Here is a 20548-nt window from a genome sequence, read left to right on the forward strand (position 1 = left end):
TATATATATATATATATATATATATATACTTTTTAGTGGGTGTCCAAGAGCCATTTGGAAATTTAGATCTTTAGGAATCAGTATAGCTGCTTCTGTATTTTGTGCGTTGATCTAAGTTCATTAATTTTTTATTCCCTCAGAGCACTTTGGCCCCTGATAGGAAAAAGATGTCCACAATGTTGCCACCAAAACATTGACTCGTGTGTTCGTGTGTGCGTGTGCGTGCGCACGTGTGTGTGTGCGTGTGTGAGAGAGAGAGCGCGAGAGGGAGAGACTGTGGGTGGGTGTTGATGTCAAAAGTGACGCCGACTGGTTAACACTCGTCGGCGGATTGACGGACAGGTGGGCTCCGGCTTGTCAGGGTGACGCGCCTTGAAGGGGTGGAGTAAAAAAAAAAAAAAAAAAAAAAGCAGCGCAGAGGCCGGCCCCGGCTGCGCTGCGTTGCGTGTGTCCGTCCATCAGTGCGAGCCGCGCCGTCATTCTCCTCATCCACGCTGCCGAGGAGCTCTCTTTTCCTTGTTGTTGTGTGACGCTTTGTTTGTTTTTAATTCGCCGACAATTATATTGACGGAGAGCGCGCGCGCCCGTGAGTGTCGCGGGCTCGCGCACGCCCAATGACTGACACGCCGAGCGAGCGCAAGCTCTAAACGTGTCACTCTTTTTTTTTTCGTCTTTCCTCCTCGCTCCCACAGAGTGTCACGGAAGCTCCCACGGCCCGCAGCACGGAAGCCCCCCCGCCCGTCGCGGACACCCCCCCACGAGAGTTCCCAACTGCTCCGCCGTACTTTTGGAGCCGCTAAGGTAGGAAATAGTCCCGTCAAAAGAGGGTCTTGGAGCTGAGGGGGCAACCCCCCTCCTCGCTTCCCTTCGCCGAGCTACCTCCGGTACATCCACACGGAGCCTTCCGCCAACTTCGCGGACCTTCTCTCCTTTTTTTTGGCGGAAATACTCACCACGAGTGATGAGTTAAAAAAAGCTCTTTCTTTTAAATAACCACGCAACGCGAAGGAAGGATCTACACGAAGACTCCGGGGACTCGCAGCCGCTTTTTTTCTTTTTCTTTTTTTTTTTTTTTTGTTGAGCAGTTCGGGATCTGCATGAAAAGTCCAGCAGCGGCAGCATGCCGAGGAGGAAGCAGCAAGCACCGCGGCGCTCATCAGGTACGTCCTGGTGTTATAAACAAACACACCCTCGCTCACCACACGCATTTAATTGACGCGATGCAAGCACATCAGAGTTATGCTCGATTTACGCAAAGTTGAGCACAAAACTTACAATTAGATATTTTAATGGAAATTTACTGCTTTGGCGAATTCCTTTGGAAACGGAATACTTTTACTGGTCAAAGTGTCATGATGAACTTAACTTAATTTGTACTTTGTTTTATTATTTCCGGGAACATACCGTTAAAGTACAAAACCGATAACTAGTAATTAGCCCTAAATTAGTTTTTATGGTAGTTTTCCTTCCTTTCAGTGTTTCCATAAAGGAACAAGCTATCACAACTTCATATATATGTGTGTATATATATATATATATATATATATATATATATATATATATATATGTGTGTTGCCAATGTGTCAAAGCGTTTGAAGTGTAAAGATAAAACGGTATCAAAAAAAAGCAAAAGTGTATTTTCAGCTCGCTCAGGCATTGCCATCCTCGATTTGATGCTTGATTGATCGCCTGTCACGCCGCAGCCTTTCATCTTTTCATTGGCATTGAACATCAACCAAATCGTTGGCCACGCATGCGCCCATCTGCTGGACTCAACGGGTCACCCCCCCCCCCCCCCCCTTTAGAACCCAACCTGACAAATTGAAAGAAAAGTTCTAAAATGGGATGAATACAAGTCGATTAATTCCCCCCGAAAATGGAGGGGTGGGATGTGGGGGGCTTACTGAGAGTCCAAGGGGGGAGAAGGGTGCTGGGCCGTAGCGAGATCACAGGGGAAGAAAAAGCCGGAAAAGCAGCCTCTTAACGCCGTGACCTGACCTCTGTGTTGGTAAAGTGTCGGACGAGCAGGAGTCGTGACCCGATTTGTAAATTTATGAAGAGGTAGCCTATGGTGCGAGACTTGACCCCAAATACCTCCACCAAGGTGGTTTTCGTCAATGTTTGTTGAAAAGATAACAATTATTATCAGTTGGTTTTCTTGGGTTAATAGAATAAATAAAAAAAGCTTTTTGTTTATTCAGATTGACGGGAGTTTTTTTCGTTTATCTGAATGTCAGAATCTTAATGGTAAAATTGCGAAATAATACTTTATGTGGGAAATCTGAAGTTGTACTTGATTGAGGTCAGAGTTTGATTTTTGACGGGGTTTTGTGTGTGTTTGAATAGCTTCTTGCATTCTGAGATCCCACAAAATGATGCATCAGATCCCTAACAAGAGATCTCAAGGGCTTTCACCCTTAGCCTTTAGCACCCAAACCAACAAAGGTGGGATGTTGCCGCATCCGTGCACGTTCATACAGACACACAGCATTCTGTTATCAAATAATGAGGTGACGTCAGCGGCAGCGTTTAGTGTGACGTATAAAATCTTTGTCGGCACCGCCAAGACGGTAGAAGTTATACTTTTTCAATCTTGATTTCTATTCTGTTTTATTTGACACCGATTCACAACGCACATCGCTGAATCTCCGTAGACACAAGAATATGTCTCTCACAACTTTGATATTACTTCAGAAGAGGCAAGATGGACCAGGTCAATGTCGTCCTCTCATTGCATGATAGTGCAGATTGTACAGATCAATGGCATGGGGGGAAGGGGGGGGGGAGCAGGGCAGAAAAGTGCCCATTTTCAAGTTTAGGTTGCCATTTTTTTCAATGAATAAAGCATAAATCTTAATGGTATTATGTAGCTCTTAGTGAATAGTGATATCGTGTTTTTATCCCATAGGATACAAAATGATCTGGAATTGATGTGAAGCTTTTACTTAGTTGAAATGTGAATGCAGATAAAAAAAAATACAACTTTTCCCAGGGTTATCAACATTATCCCGATGGTGTTGAGTTAGCAAATGCAGTTTCATATTTCCATTCATGTTTTATTGTGGTTACAAAAATAATAATTTTTGAGTGTGCACTCGATTCCCAAACACAACTGTAGTAATGTTAATGCAACAGTGGCTCAAGAGTTAAGTTTAATTTATTGAGAGAATAAACCCCTTGGTTTCAAGGGGGTTCTCAATTGTCTGCAATAATGTTACTGTTTACCAGTACAATATTTGATCTGTAATAATCTATGTTAGTCCGATTACATAAAAACATTGGGCATACTGTACCTTCATCAGTTCGATATACAGTATATGAGGGTGTATCATACATGCTCATCAAATATCCTTTATAGCGTATTGTTCAAGCAGTGTTGCAATAACTCATTATAGTTTCCTGGAGTCATTCCATCCTTTGAAAGTGACTCAGACGTTCGTTACATGGTCTTTTCAGGCCTCTCCGTAAGTTTCCAGTGAATCTCGCGCCTTTGTGATTGACACCCAAATGGCGGCCGAAGTCGTTTGAAGTCCACTCCGCGATGACCAAAGCCGAGCGAACGGAATGCTAAGCAGGCGTCTGCGAGGAAATGTGAGGTTAAGCAGACTTAATCAAGGTTGCGGGCACGGACACTTTGAACTGGTCGTGGCTGTAATGTCTAATTGACAGCGGGCTTCGCTGATGGATGTGCTGCCGTTTGAAGAGCACGCCGCAAAAGAAGTGCATCTCATAGCCGAGTTGAAGCTTTTGACCGTTGCGGTTACCTCTTCCAAGGAACGTATGTTTTCACTACATTTGTTTGTGCGCAACTTCACGGTTCCTTTTGATGTAGGGTACCGGATTCCTTTGATTATATCCACACATTGATGATGTCATAACTTTGTACACGCGATCAGAAGTGGTGTCAGCCAACCTAGTTTGAACTAGATCCGATCCAGCTTATGTAACTGTCATGATTCATTGTGCAAGAAACCATATTTAAGTCAAAATGATTGCCACAGGCTTCACAGGAGAGTCATGTGATTGCTTCCAGCCAATCAGTAGAGCTGCCTGATAGAATAGTGGAATACAAATGACTTTAAGAAGATCCGTAATTTGAGTAGACAAAATCAAAGTCTTTTATTTGCAAAAAAGGTATAATTCTTAAAAATGACATGTAATCCCTAAATCATCATTCAAGAAAGGTCTCAGATGTCCTAAACTGTTATTCATTCCCCTACATTTAAAAAAATACCGTATTTGAATCTTATCACATTAACTTGATTTTCTGTCTCAACTTCGATTTTGTTCATTTGTCGTAAGTGACTTTCTACTGCCCCGCACTGTCACAGTAACACACAATCAAGGTACCAAATGTTTACGGGCCAAAAGAATGGAACCGCTTGGTGAAAACCCCAATTTTACAGGTGGCAAGAAAAAAAACACAATAAGTAATGTCTAAGACAGTGAAGTGGTGTCAGTAAAATTTTCACCCTTTTTTTTCTGCAAAATTTACTGTTTTGACGCATGAACTACAGAATAAAACCAAATATTACGCTGAAAATGTTAGGCTGTTTTGCGTTTTTTTTTCTGCGGGTTTCCTGAATTATCGAGTTGAAAAAAATCATAGCAAAAATGAAACAAGATTTCAACCTTGGGTTTTTGGCTCATTGTTTCTCTATGTACAATGTCCATAAAACGGAAATGGAAAATGTCACCCGGTAGCCCCATTTGATTGGTTCGTCCAAGGTTTTCAGAGGAGCCAAATATGGTACCCTGTCAATTCCATGAGAATCTCACAATATCAGGTGTTCATTTGTTGTTGGCCCTTAAAAAATCTATTGCGTTCTGGACTGAGACAAATCTTGTTGATAAGATCCTACATGGTGCACTCGTTGATTTGGCAAGAGATTTTCTGGTCTGCTAAGTGACCGACATGCATCCATCGCGTCTAAGCTTACAACACCGGTGCCTTGCACGAAACTCCTGGGAGTATGTTTACATCCCTGGCCAAATATCACCAGATTTGTCCCCTGAGGGTTAAAACAAAAGCAGCATTTGCTCCCCAAGAGGGAAAATTTCAAAGGCTCCTTGTGTGTGTGTTTGTGTGTGTGCTCCGTTTTCAATAGGCTCCGTTTCATCAGTCACAGGGATGCTTTTACACCCAGTAATGGCACTCGGGCCTATCTCCTTTATGGCCACTGACAATACATCAGTGTTCCCTCATCTGGAACCACATTAGTGCATCTGTTAGTTTTGGCGCGGCACCATTTGAGCATGGTACCCCATTTTTAAGTTTGTCTTTTTTGCTGCAGTCGTTTGTCGACATTTTCGGGAAGGAGTGTTTATGTGCGGAAGGTGGGTGATTAACATCAACGGCGCAATTTCAAGTCGTTTTTGAGGATAGGCTTTTGGCAAGAACAGGACAACAGCAGCAGGCCTTTTTTGTACTACCGTCAATGTGACAAGGTACCCTGAGCAAATTAATGTACAAATTTCGAGATTGCTACTAAACTACACTAGTCAAAGACGAAGTTACTATATTTATCTGAATTACCCACCGCCCCACTTTTGTTCAAAGTCAAAAAAGGCATCCCGACTCTCTCCTTTTGCCAGCCACAAAATCTTAAATCAAAGTGCGCCACTCTTTGTAATGAACGTGTCAACTAATCACTCAACGTGGCAGAGTAATTACACAATGACACAGATTGCGTTACAGTCATTGAGTGAAAAAAAAAAAAAAAGGGGACGAGCGACTTTACCGGTGCCACTCTGAGCTGGTGACACATCGCAGGGAGTGCTTCATCGTTCTCAAGCGACATGTTGGAATAGGGTACATTTTGCATGTATTTTCATCTGGGAATCTGCATAAAACATTTACGAATGAGAATGATAAATTGGTTCACAGCAAGTTTGATGCCTCAACAGGCTGCAAAAGTAGTGAGCGCATGATAAGATGGCATTTGTTTGCTCGATTGTGTAATTTGTCTTTTGTTGGTGTTATTGAGGTTATGTTGTCATTGCTCTCCAAGTTATTACTTGGCAGCAAAATAGCAGCGAATGCAACTCATTCAGGCCCTATTAAGTGTGCTGCCTAAACAGGTTGCAGATACAAGTATTAGTACAAATGGCAATGATAAATTCACAAAAGATTTTTGATCTTTGAGAATTGTGTGTAATTTAATCCATTCAGTTTGTTTATTCAGACTCAATTAGTTTGCTCTAAACTGGCAGAGGATGATGTCATGGGAATGGCCATGATGTGATTTGAATAATCCAAAGATAAAATAAAAAAAAAAAAGTGTGTGTGTATATATATATATATATATATATATATATATATATATATATATATATATATATATATATATATATATTATATTATATTATATTATATTATCAGCCGCAGCATCAAAAATTGAGCAAAAAAAAAAACATTTTGTCACAGATAAGAGACATCTAATAATAAGACACAGATAAGCTGCAGGTCATAACATCAGATTTTCATGTGAAAATATTTAATTTAATTTTTTTTTATAGTTAATTCTTTTTAATTGTGTGCCAACAGCAACATCCTCTCTTTAACAGCCTCAACAATTCTGCATATTTAGCATCAACACGTTTGTACAAAAACGGATGGATATTTTCACGATAACACCTCCAGAATACTGCAGTTAAATAGTAGTTCAAACTCAATCAATACTTCGATAGCATCTTCTTCTGTTTCCCTTTTTTTGATTGCTAGATTATTTTAGTGAACATATAAACACATTGCAGACAATTCATATGCACAATCATAAATATATAAATATGATCATATGTACTGCATATGAAATTTACACGTCACAAAGTATTTTATACAATCTCTTTTTGAGTTCTATTTCATAGTTGTTCCATAAATTGGCACCTTGAACAGATGCATTGAACTATAAGCCGCAGGGCTCCAGTCACGAGGCTTATAGTCTGAAAAGTACGGCGTGTGCGTGTGTGTATGTGTGTGTGTGTGTGTGTGTGTGTGTGTTATTTTAGATTGTTAATTGTCAATGAAGTTGATCCGGTTGTTTATGTAGTGAAGTCTTTTTTTTTTCTTTCTGCAGTCCCGAAACGCACTGCAGAATTAATGCTTTGGACAAGGTGCAAACTTATTTTGTTTTTGTCAAAATAAAGGAAATAATGTACCGTTCCAAGCGCTACTATTTGTTGTTGTTGCCGCTTGCCTGCATGGCAATGTAGCACACGACAGCCGTCAGCCAAGGAAGGCGGCAAGCATCACACCATTAGCACCTCGCCGACACTCCTATCTGGATGCCATCCGATAAAACGTTTAATGACATTTGTCAGGGCTCGGTGGCGTGCTGCAGGAGGAAATGTTTGAAGTACACACAAGAATGTGCCGTGTGTATGTGTATGAATGTGTACGCTTCGCCGAGTTTGTGCAAGTGTGATCCAGTGATAAGGCAGCATATGCAAAGTATCATTAAGGGGTGACATTGACAGAGTCAGTGGATATACTGGCTTTCTGCAAATAGCGGCCAGGGGAGTTTATTTACTCAACTGCAGATGGGGGGGGGGGCTTTATTTGTCCAAGTATGATATATTACAATGCATGTCAGGTGAAGCCAGAGTTTAAAAAGCTAAACTGAAAGGTGCCAGAGACATGGATGCTCACAAGTTGCGGAGCGCCACCATGCTAAAATCAACTGGAATGCTAATCATCACTAAATGCGCCTTTTTTCACAGGATGTTACAGTGACGCATGATGGTAGTTGAGGAAAAAAAAATGGAAAAAGTCCAACCTTCCTGAAATTTAGCCGTCCAGCTGGGCGACGACGTAAAGGCATTCAGCCCCGTCGCCGCGAGGTAAACTTATCCGCGACTTTAATGAGGTTGAGGAGGAAACAGGAAGGCCTGGCTTTCCACTCTAATATAACAAAAGAATCCTTGACAAGGAAGCAAGGTCGGTCTTTTCCTTTTTCTTTTTTTTTTTTTTTTTTTTTTTTTAACAAAACAAATCTTTGTGGCATAAATATGTCCGTGCAGGTAGGACATTGTCACTAATCAGCCCAGTGTTTGATGCTAATTTGCGGTTTGAAGACATGAAAAAGACAAACTCGAGTTCAGACGCACACCCGCATGAGATCATTGCATGTTTTTACTTGTACAGGTTTTAGTGTCTGGGACAAAAAAAAAAAAAGGAAGGAAAAGAGGGAGAAAAGTGATGAGTCATGATTTAGGGAAGACTTTATGGGCTTGTCATGTCGGTTGCTCTGCTTGCAGCAGTTTTACACCTTGGCATTTTTACGATTGAAGTCCACTTTCGGCATTGTGTTACACCACAGTGTGTGTCCTTGTGCGATCTGTGCGCACATTAGTTTTATTGCCACGCGATTTGTTTTCACTTAGTTTCATTGCTGGATTTTTTTTTTCCTTCCAGATTTTTGTTGTTTTACTTAATTTCCAAGTAGTGAATCCATGAATTACAGTGACAAAATTCAGACATTTGGAGTACAAGAGTTTGGTCATCTTTGACTTGACTTTGGACATTTTTTACTTCAAAGGGAAATTACCATAATTCCAGCCAGTACCTGTTGTGACTAACAGCAGCTCGTGTTAACTGAGATTTTTATGGCATCAGTTTCATTAAAAGAAGTGAGCAGACTGAACCAACGTCAAAGTCCATCCTTGTTCACACACAGGAATTTTACTGAAACACAGTGGATCAAGGTTATGATGTCTGCAGCTGATTCAATTAAGAGTGGCACTGGTTAGAGCACAGAAAGGCATTTCATCCTACTCGGTCTTGTGGTATTTACACAAAATCATAACCTTCATGGACCACCGATGGTGTGCCATTTTGGGTATTTATGGCAAAATGAACTGCGTCGTGGGGAAAAGTGAAAACAACTGTTTAGAGAGCATTCTACGTTACACTGGCGTTCATTGACCACTCACAATGTGGGAAATCTGAAAATACACTCAACATAACCCACAACAAATATATAATTTACAGATATGAACACAAGAAAGTATGAAGAATTTAGGAAGATGAGATTGGTACTGTTTTGCTATAGTTTTTACATTGTTGCCAAACTGTTGGTGCATCTTATACGCGGCAACATAGAAAATAACAGAATTCCATCCTAAAATTAAGGGTGCGTCCTTTACACAGGTATGCCCTATACTTTGTTTTTTTTCCTATGAAAGTTTGCTTAGCATGATGGTAATGAATTGCCGTTGATTGGCCAAAGGAAAATAACTTAGGTGTTTACGGTAATTATGAACCTTCAACACGACTTGAACAGAGCACATACAACAATACAGTTACAGTATTTCCAATATATTCAAGCGGTGAATGTCAAGAAGCATCAGTTGAAATCTGCACTGTAGAAGGATCACAAAACATGAACCGCAATTTAGCAACGGAACACTGGGCAACAGTTGGAGATAAACATGACCGTCAACTTTGTGCAGTGCTGGTAAAGTAACTCCACTTCACCCAAAATGGCCACTAGCAGCCTTGAACATCTGGGAGGGGGAGGCGGAAAACACCATCCGGCGAGATGCGCATGCTGGGCGTCGTCCCGCGTGAATGAAAGCTATCAAAAGTGACAGACGAACAGCACTCGCAGCTGTGACTGCCGCCGTGACTGTGACAGGTGTCAATTAGGAAGTACTACGGCACTGCCACCCCATGTCTCTTTACTCTCACTCTTTTCCTGTGAGATGCATTTTTGAAGACATACTTTACCCTTGTCAAGAGTTTTTTGCACCTGGTGGCTACGGCCTTGCAAAAGCACAAAGTTGATCAATCGCCAGTGTGTTAGCATCTTTTTGGGGTTGGCATTGATTTACGCAGAGCACCGCCTCACGCCATGCCATGCCTTGGTTACTAAAGCATCCGCTTCACAAAATTTAAATTAAGCGTTGCAACTTCGCCAGATGTAAACAGGCCCAAAAACGCATCAAAGCTCGTTTTTTGTTGTGTAAGTACAGTCATTTTCATATCGTTAACAGTTCAAAAAAAGTTTGAGATTATGATGGGATTTTGAAGGTAGCTTCCTGCAACTTCAAGTTTTTGTTTTTCACTGGTCATTTTAATGTTTATGTGTTTTATAGCTATTTATTAGCATATCTGTAAAGGATAAATGTAATTGTTCATTTTGCAGTCTTTGCGCCGAAAATCTGTAAAAATGTTATTGTCTGACTTTGGTAGGGCTTCTGCTTGAATGACTTTTGAACTATTTCTCGCTGACACAAGGATGTAAGGGAATGCACACACACACACACACGCACACAGTACGTACGCAAGCAATGATAGCAATCAGAGAACATTACGTATTACGTACAGTATGTACTCTGGCAGCGATAAACCATCGGAGAAAATTAAGCGCGTTTTGCTGCTGAATTTTTTTAGCATGCGGCTTTTAATGAGGTGCGCCCTATGTATGGGTTTAGTTCTGTATTGTACTTAAATACGGTAGATCATTTTTATATCTATATGTAACTATATGTGTAAATATTTTCTATATTTGTTTTCGGAAAAATATTTCTAGATGTTAAATTTTCTTTTTTTAAATCCATAATCTTTTGTGATTTTGTAAAGAATATGTGTTAGCATTTTTATAATATTTTGTATTTTGTAAGCATACATTATATTTTAAGATTTTTATGAAGTTCAAATTCAACAGTACTATACACGCATACAGTCAGGTGGTGAGAGTGACTAGTTTTGTAATGGGCTACTTTGACGTTTTCAACGTTTTTCAAATCCGCGATCACCAAATCAGATCAAGACATGTCAACGGGACACGTCCGCCTCGGCTGTGAGAAAAAAACAGAAAATACTAATTTGCCTGTGGAGTGAAACCCTCAATTTCCCATCTGATTTCTGTCCCGACACTTCGGTCACAAGCTTTAGCGTCAGTGACTGAAAGAATGAGATCGTCTGGATGAAGCGAGCCGCCTCCTCCTCCTGTAAAGCGACCGGCCTGGGACGCCCATTCGCTTCCCATCAGGCACTGCTGCGGTCTCTCAGCTGCTTGTACAAGTCATCACTTTGACAAGATGCTGCAGTGTTTTGTAAAAAAAAAAAAAAAAAAAAAAACTTGCCACCATCCCTAATAGCAATCCACACTGGCAGAGTGCATTATGACAGTTGTTGGCGCCCTCTTACATCGCTATCATTGTGTTAAATATAAAAAGGCCTGCTATTATGCTTGAATATTTTGGAATAATGAATTTGTCAATTATTATATCCATAGAATTATTAATTACCAACTCAACCAATAGGATAAGCTGTACTGTAACTAGAAAACTTTTTGATTAGATAAAGTTTGATTACTACATGCATTGTATTACTATTACCACACTTCCTCATTTATTACAGGGGCTATGTGCCAAAAAATACCCTCAATATGGGATATCTGTGTAGAATTTATTTTTATCATTACATATTTCAGTTAGAGTATTTTGTCATTTGAAATGCTTTTCTGTTAATCATAGGTTTTTCCTTTTTTTCTCATTGCTATACAATTTTTTATTTACAGTATTTTTTTATGGTTTATCATATATATATATATATATATATATATATATATATATATATATTTTTTTTTTTTTTTTTTAACTTCACTGGGTTGGGGCCAAGTCCAGTCCTCGAGAGCCTCACCCAGCCTGTTTTTGATATTTCCTGCTGGCCAACACAGCATATTCAAATGATCAGGTCAACAAGGTTTGCAGAAGCCTGATAATGACCCTGATTTAACCCTGTGTGTTGGTTGAGGGGAAACATCGAAAACAAGCTGGATTGTGACGCTGGAGGACTGGACCTGGCCACCCCTGATTTACAGTGTGTTTTTGTTTATTGTAAGTTTGTTTGTTTTTTAACAAATATTTTCATTTGTGTTTTTTAAATGTACAATTTTTTCATTTACAGTATTTTTTACCTTTTTTTTTTACGCTTATTTTTACTTTTTTTAATGTTTCAAAGTGTAAAACCCCTCACCACACAGTTCATAATTTTCTAAGACAAAATAATTTTCTCAGGTCTCTCACTTAACCACACTCTTACAATTCAAATTCTTTGGGGGAAAAAAAATTAAGAAACAGCAAGGTCACGAAAGGTGAACCACGTTATAGCCAGGGAACACTGCACTTAGGCTAAGTTTGTTTTGCGTTTATGTGCCTTTATGCACCTCCTACAGCATGGACTCTTGACAGGCATGCATGGTGTTTGTTGTCCTCGACCCCTCGAGGACCTAAAATTCAACTTTCACACAGATTAAAATGTATGTTTTTTTTTTAAAGAAGGTATGTAAGTAATTAAAAAGTGATTGCCTTTGGATTTTTTTTTAGTGGTTTACACCAGTGTACATTGGCGTTTAATTCCTCAATCTTCACAAGTGGGAACATCACAGGCAGACGACGCGCTTTTGAAGTCAAAAAACTCATGACTGTCACATATTTTCCGAGAGGCCATTTCCCTTCGTGCCAGGCAATAAAACATGTCGCTCGCCGGGGGAATCAAAGCATATTTCTGTTGGCGGCGTTCTACGTAAAAGGGAAGCCATTGATCGCCATTTGCTCGAGGTTACACCAAAGTCATGGCTTTGTAGTCTCCTGCTTCACCGCATTGGTGGGGTGCGGGGCTGCTAGATCCTTGAGATCCCTTGTCTGTCTGATGAAAAGGTGCCACTAAATAAAAAAGTTCAAATCTTTGTCTCAGACATCCTACAGGGTCTACGCAGGGGGTCCTAAGCCCGGCTCTGTACCACTAAGTCGTCTGTCTGAAGAAACAGAAGGACGTTTCTTTACCTCTGTATCCCATTTAGCGAGGACGCTATCGCGTGTTATTTCTGGGATCGACTCAAAAAAAAAAAACAGCTTAAAAACACATTTGATGGTAAAATTACAGTGACATAATTAGCATAGCAGTGTGTCTGCTAATTCGATATAACGACGTCTTAGAACATCACATGAAAGGAGTCACTTTGAAATGATTCGCTAATTAAGAATTGGATCAGGCTGATTAACGGCATCATTTGCGCAAGTTCTTTGCTTGCCTTCAAGTCAAGGAAATTATCCAGTTTTTTTTTTTCTTTTTTATATTAAGAGACATCACATTGCAAGCATTAGTTTGAATATTACAAAGACATCAGAAGCTACTTAGGTTCCATTTGAACTACCTGAAGTGCAGGAATTGAGTTTTTAGGGAACGTAACTTGTCACTCTAAAAAGAATATTTTGCAATGTTTTCAGTAAAATAAAAAAAATAAATAAACCATTAGGAATTATTCGATTGTGAGACTTATTTAAGCAAATGTTTTATAAAAGTGCTCTCCTTAGGATTGAATTTGACATTTTGCGCAGTCAGAACACTAAAACAAGGATTACTATATTACTATTACCACACTTCCTCATTTATTACAGGGGCTATGTGCCAAAAAATACCCTCAATATGGGATATCTGTGTAGAATTTATTTTTATTATTACATATTTCAGTTAGAGTATTTTGTCATTTGGAATGCTTTTCTGTTAATCATAGGTTTTTCCTTTTTTTCTCATTGCTATACAATTTTTTTATTTACAGTATTTTTTATGGTTTATCATATATATATATATATATATATATATATATATACATATATATATATATATATATATACATATATATATATATATATATATATACAGTATATATATATATATATATATATATATATATATATATATATATATATATACATATATATATATATATATACAGTATATATATATATATACAGTATATATATATATATATATATATATATAAAAATGCACATACTGCACGTTTGACTTAAGCGACAGTAGCGCGTTAGCTAGAGAGTGGAAAACACACGGGAAGCACTTCGCATGACCACAAACTAATCTTAAGTAAACGCATGCTCAAAATTATCCAAAAATAAATATTATATCTCCTGTAGATTTGTAAATGTTTCTTAGATCACTTTTTTTGCTCTGCGTTTCTTCAGTGTTAACGATAACTTTGCAGCCCCCCGAATAGTAACAGGTTGGGATGTTCAATAGCACTTTTTATGCACCAATACCAGTACTTAACCCTTGAGTATTCATCGATACCATGCACTGACACTTGTAATACTTGTTACACAAGCCTTTCCCTTAGATTTTCATAAAATTAACCGTGGTTTTCTATACTTTGTTTAAACTTTGAAATTGCGCCAAGAGAGTGGCCGATGCATTGAACTGGACCAGATATTGGCCTGATATCGATAATCTGTATCATTGAAGTACCCATCTCTAGTAACAGGCAACAAAGCTATTTTGGATAACTTTGAATACTCATAATCTGTGCAAGGATTATAATGCAAATATTGTACAAAATGTTCCAAAACTTCTATAACACTCCCATGTGGAAGTGCTACCAAATGTTCTACTTGCTTAAAATGTTAATCTTCCGAATTTTATCACCTCACAGTAGCAGCACGGAAAGTGTTTGAAAGTAACATGAAGATTAGGTTATGCAAAAAAACAAAAACAAATAATCCACTACTAATAACAGATATTGTACGAAATCATTCTGTAACTTTGACATTTACAACACATGACCTCTCGGTTAAAATTGAATCGGTAACAGTTGGCAACTTCTTTATAGCTCAACCGTACCAAACATGGAAGCAACTCCCAAATCTGAGTGGGTGGAAATGTGCAACTCTCGTCTGAGCCTTTAGATTTTGAGGCTCTTTTATGTATAGGGTGTCTAAGTGGGCCTCGACGGGTCTGAGTCTGAGAAGCGAAAAAGTGAAGAAAGAAAAGGGGGAGAGTGACAGCAGACAAGAAAGAATGAGAGGAGGAGGGGTGGCTGTGGAAAAAGAGGAGGCGAAGTGAAAGAAAAATGACTTGTGCGATCGGCGAAATAAAGTAAGCAGGAGAAAAGTATCAAGGCAAACGAGGGTGGCTGGGGCAGCGGCGGGGTGGGGGGGCGGCATTTGGACGTCTGCGCGGAGAAAGAAAAAGAGAGGGGAGGATGTCACCCATGGCTGCCACTCATCACTCACAACCTAATGACGCTGTTTTTTTCTCCTCCCCCCGCCAGTCTCCCCTCCTCCCTCTTCCCGCCGTGGGAGAGAGGACGCTATGAGAGGAGTTTAGTAGGAGGGAGCTCAGCCCGACCAAATGGGGTCACTCAGAGTTCACAACCTCCAGGTGGGGCTCTCCTCCACCACTGTTGTTCTTAAAACTGTCCGGACGGGGACGGCCATGGTTTACATGATACGTCTGTGTCGAAAAATTAGTTATTGTTTGACGCTTTTCGAAAGTTTCACTTACAGACGCTTGACAAAACGTTCTGCGGTAGAAACTGCTGCAAGCGTGTAATATGCATTCCCGGCCAGTAGGTGGACGCTTCTGCGTCACTGCTCATGAATGCATACTGCCATCATAAGCAGAGGTTTTGATTTGAAATTTGACTACTGGAGTGGCTTTTTTTGTTCTTAAATTCCAGTATAAATGAAACACCTCAATAACGTTTTCATCCCATTTATCACATACATGGGAACGATTACATTTGTGTTTTCCAAATCCTGTTTTTGTTTTTTCTTGTTTTTAGTCAAGAATAGATAAATGGACTAGATAATGCCAATTATTTAATGCTTTTAGTGCCAAGCGTTATTGGAAAGGAAACCTCTAGAGGGTCAGTATATTTTTCATTTTCACTAACCTTTCAAGGCCAGCAGAATGTGGTGTGTATTTAAATATGGGTGCTGCCATTGAAAGATTGACTTCCATTCTTCAGTTACACTTGCATGTAGGTAACATCTGTGTTGTACTCTAAGTGTGGAAACACCGCCATCCAATGGTCACAGTTATCGCTACAGTGCTCAATTGGCTTATATTAGGTACGCTTTAGTCAAGTGTGTCAGCTCCTCTCCATAAAAAAATGTCTTTGACCAAAATTGTATTACTATTTTAAAAGACAAGACTTCCCTAAATTGCAAGTATCGAACTTAAGTCCTCAAGGGCCGGTATCCTGCATGTTTTCAAAGGCTCCCTCTCAAACACACCTAATTCAAGGATCATTTTCAAGCTCCTGTAGAGTTTGCTAGTAGGATATTGATTTAAATCAGGTGTGTTGGGGAGAGCAAATCAGAAAACATGCAGTATACTGGCCCTCAATGACTGGAATATACCCTAAATATACCCTATTCCCTAAATACTAAAGAAATATAGAAGCTGCATTATTTGGATGTCATGCTACAGCAGTGCTTCTCAAATCGTGGGGCGTGGCTCCCCTGGGGCGGGCGTGAGGCGATGCCAGGGGGGGCACGGATGACCCTAGGGAAAAGGCTTTGTTTTTGGCATGTGAAGTGTATTTGCCATAAAATAAAAAGTTACATCTTTTCTTTTTTAGTTTCTGGCAGTTTGATGCACTTGGTTATTTTTTTCTGTTTTAGACTAAGCTGTAACCTGTATGAATGCTGTAAAAAATGCTTAATCGTTAAAAGATGATTTATGTTGCTTTTTTCTTTTAATATTAAAAAAAGATGCAAGCTAAGGTGTACTTATACAATTTTTGTAGATGAGAACCTTATTCATAATCAGGGCGTCGAGTGGGGAGGGCGTGAAAAGTTCTCTTTCTCAAGGGGGACTTGACAAAATATAATTGAGAAGCACTGTGCTACAGTAACATTTATATTTCCCCACTGAAGAAAAAAATGAATGAATGGAAGTAGTCATTTTTCCAAGAACAAAAAATCTTTACAAGAACAAGTATTTTGTTGGATTATAAAGACGTTCATCTGATGAGAAGTCACAATCTTTTGATAGAGAAGTCAGAAAAGAAAGTCAGAAATATTCCTTTTAGTCTGGAGAATGTCTTTATTCTCTACAAAATACTGTTCGCAGAAAAAAAAGTTTTTTTTCTTCCTGAAATGTGTTACTTCATTCCTTTAATAGTACAGCTTTTGACAAAGAAAACAATAACTTTAATCATGCATCTGACTTATGTGATGAGGCGTTATCAACAGATCAGACCTTTTAGTTAGCCCAAAGCTAGAGTAGGAAAGAGCCATTGGGTTTTTTTTTTGTTGTTGTTGTTTTTTGTTTTTCTATTTTTTTTTCAATACAGGGACCCAGTGTGAAAAGCACTGGTTTAAACAAGACCTTAAACATAAATTTAGTTTCCACCTGATGTGGTTACTAGCATGTTGTTTGTTTGATGTGTGTTTGCATGTGTAGAAAACACTTCCTTCTGGGATTGGCTAGGCTCCCATCCCGAGCGTGTGTGTGTGTGTGCGTGTGTGTGTGTCAGCGCCACTTGTCCTCGCCGTTTCTGGGAAGCGTCAGCCATTTAGAACTCAAATGGCCTGATTTTTTTTTTCTCTCTCACTCTCCCCACTCCACCACCACCTCCTCGCTCTCCTCCTCGCACCAAATTTGGGGAACAGCTGGAGCGGCCATGACGATGATTTGTCTCCCTCTGCCCGTCCGCTTGACAGCTTTCAGAGCACGCACATGCTCGTACGCCATCGCTAATAAGCGCACACACTGCGATACACACTGTACGACACGTAGCCTTATACAGAGGCCATGTTTTTTCTGGCCGCTGCCAAAACACGGCCATTTCCTTGAAGCAGGGGCAGCCATACATCAGAGTGGGGCCTCCCAGCCCGGATGGCAAGGGCTGACAGAATGACACGTGTCATTTATCAAACGGGGGGACGGGTGTGGGGGGGCGCAAGGGTCTCACACAGGCTGTGTGACAAAGCCCCACATCTACAACGGTGGATACATGCCCACAGTCCATGAACTAAAGTCTCATTATGGCTCAAAAAGTCATTATTTGAAAAAGAAGAAAAAACTCAGTTTATCGGTGGGATGAGTTCCAGACTCGCCCGTGATAGTTGATAGTCCATAATAAAGAAGATACCATATAAAAACACATACACACACTTTAAACACATTCAAACTTATGTTAACCCGTTATGAAGTATTCCTTAGTGCTTTTTCTCACTCCCTTGCTGTCAAGAAAGCGTAGACGATCATATATCAGTTTGAGAAAACAAAACCTCACTTGCAGAGTTCCCCATAAAGAAATTGAGCATGCTTGCTCCAAGCTGTTCGTCCCTGCAGTTCAATTTTGCATAAACCTGACAGGAAAAATGTATTTGCATTTTATATTACAACATCAAAATGTCCAGTAATGTTGGATTTAGATCTTTTTATACAATACCCGAGGTCCTAGGTTAGGTTATAATTTTCTCTTAACTTATTTTGCCATTTTCAGCAGTATTTTTTTTTCTATAACTTACAGTAATTTCATACCTAAGTTTTCATGTATGATAAATATCTTTAAAAGCACATTTTTTCCACTAGCTCTCCATTAAAAATGGACAACATTAAATCTGGTCAAGTCTCATGTAATGACCAATAACGGCTCACCTGTTATCTGGGCTTGGTCATGTGACCTTCACAAGCTGAGTTGCAGCACTTGTGCTGTTTTTAAAAGTATTAGTTGCACATGATAAATAATTTAGTAAACAAATTATAGACTAAATATTTTTCTGAAAATGACTGAATAAGTAATAATAAGTAATAAGTAATAAGTAATCTTAATAATTTAACAACTGCCATTTTAAAACACATTGAGCAAACATGTGAAAGAAGCATACAATACAATCACACTATTACTAGGACTAAAACTATTCCTACAGATTGTAGTAGTTTGGGATCTTATGTGCTTCTTTCTTATGACTTTAGTCTTTAGTGTTGCCCACCAGGTTGTGGAGCAACTTAGTATTACATTGAAAAATGTGTCTGACTAAATTGGCTACAAGAAATCCACATCTATACAAAAAAAAACAAAACCCTCCCATTGACTGCACATTGTCTTTTCTTTGAATGCTGTTTGAGCATTCAAAGATGAAACGCACTTCCGTGCTTAAATCGTTAGTACGAAGTAGCCTGCTAACTATCAAACCTCAATACTGCAACTCTCTTTGCATGCACGCCGCCACAGTCCCGCCATACGCCTCTCTTCCTTCTTCATCACGTCCTCTTCTGTGATCTCACCCCCACCCCGCCGGCAGACCATCCCCCACCCTCCCCATCGTCTCCTCTTTCAAGCGCCCGTTCATTTGTCTTCATAAGCCTAATTTATTCGCTGGGCCCGCAGATGTGCGCTGACACACATCAGTCTCCCTCCCACGCCGCGTGACGCACGCTCCCTGGGCGCACACCTGACCTCCCAACACACACACACTCACAACACGTGCTTTTTACTGTACCGCCACATAGCACACGCTCGCTTCACCTACTCAGACCTTTTGAGCTCTTTCTCTTTTAGCATTCCTGCAGATATGGTGAAATTTGTGTGTGGTTGTGTACGAATGTATTCATCGGAGATAGAGGGCACCTTTGGCAATGGGGACATGTTTTTTTTTTTTGTTTTTTTGTCCCTGCCATTTTCCACACCCGCACAGCCGTTGGTTGTCTGTCCGCGGTCGGATATTGTGCTCTGTTGAAGGATGGCTTCCTTTCTTCCTGCCTCTCTCCGGCCGGGAGGCAGCTTCGACCCAACACACTCGAACAAATGCACACACACAACAGGCAGACATGCAGAGTCACATATAGAACAATTAGCTGGACATGACGACTAATACAAACTCACCAGTACATCATTTCCTCCATTCCCATTTTTTAAAATCAATAAAAAGCTCCACACCCTTAATTAAAATTTGTGGATTTTGGTTGATTTTTCTTTTTTCAAGATACAGTTTCAGCCTTTGCCCAGATGACTGTGCATTTATATATCCATTCTGCTTTGACTTTCAAGCTAAATTTTGAGATACAATGTGTCCTCGTTTATCATGGGGGTTACATTCCCAAAAATACCCGCAGTAACCGAAATCCGCAATGTAGAGATTGAACTTTTTTTTCCCTTTTTTTTTAAGGTTGGCATTATGGCTGCACAATAAATCGAATTTAATCGTGATCCCGATATTGGCTGCCATAATTAAGCTGATCCCCAGCATTTAAAAAGCTGGCTACCTTTATGTCAAATCAAGCACTTTGTCATCCTACCACCAGGGGGCACTGTTTCCCATATGTTTGCATGATAAAAGCCTCTACTTTTCTCACCCTGATATATTATTTACCAGCGTGAAACGACGTTGAGTTTCTCACCTGATTACCAATATGTATCGTGCTAGTTGTCAATTGAGAGCCATTTTGAAAAATCCAATTGTCAAAAAATTTGAATAAATCCAGTCTGAAATGACCGAAAATGACATTTTGACTGCATAATTGATTGAAATTTGCTTAAAAGTGAATAATATCTTGTAAGTAGGTTTCTTATTTTTCATTGGTTTGCACAATATTGACCAAAATAATTGTGATTATTATTTTGGCCATAAACGTGCAGCCCTATTTGGTACTTTCATTGATAAAAACAAATACATAAAATTGGTTAGGTACTTTTGTCTGACATAAGAGGAAAAATGTCAAGAAAAATAGTGAGGTAAGTCTGCAACAGATATGAGTGTATTCATCGAAGATAGAGGTTAAATTTGC

The 20548-nt window shown here is 39.6% G+C and overlaps 1 protein-coding gene across 1 annotated transcript in view; it reads left to right on the plus strand.

Moving 5' to 3' along the window:
* The first annotated feature begins 866 nt into the window (after window positions 1-866).
* LOC148406579 (teashirt homolog 1-like) overlaps window positions 867-20548 on the plus strand; it is a 35865-nt gene continuing 16183 nt past the window's right edge. Inside the window, exon 1 of the mRNA XM_088405548.1 lies at window positions 867-1160. Coding sequence (XP_088261674.1) covers window positions 1121-1160 — 40 coding nt within the window. The 5' untranslated portion in view covers window positions 867-1120. The remainder of the gene's footprint in view (window positions 1161-20548) is intronic.

This window comes from Hippichthys cyanospilos, chromosome 21, assembly GCF_059441005.1.
Source record: "Hippichthys cyanospilos isolate Australia breed blue-spotted pipefish chromosome 21, RoL_Hcya_1.0, whole genome shotgun sequence".
Taxonomy (NCBI): domain Eukaryota; kingdom Metazoa; phylum Chordata; class Actinopteri; order Syngnathiformes; family Syngnathidae; genus Hippichthys; species Hippichthys cyanospilos.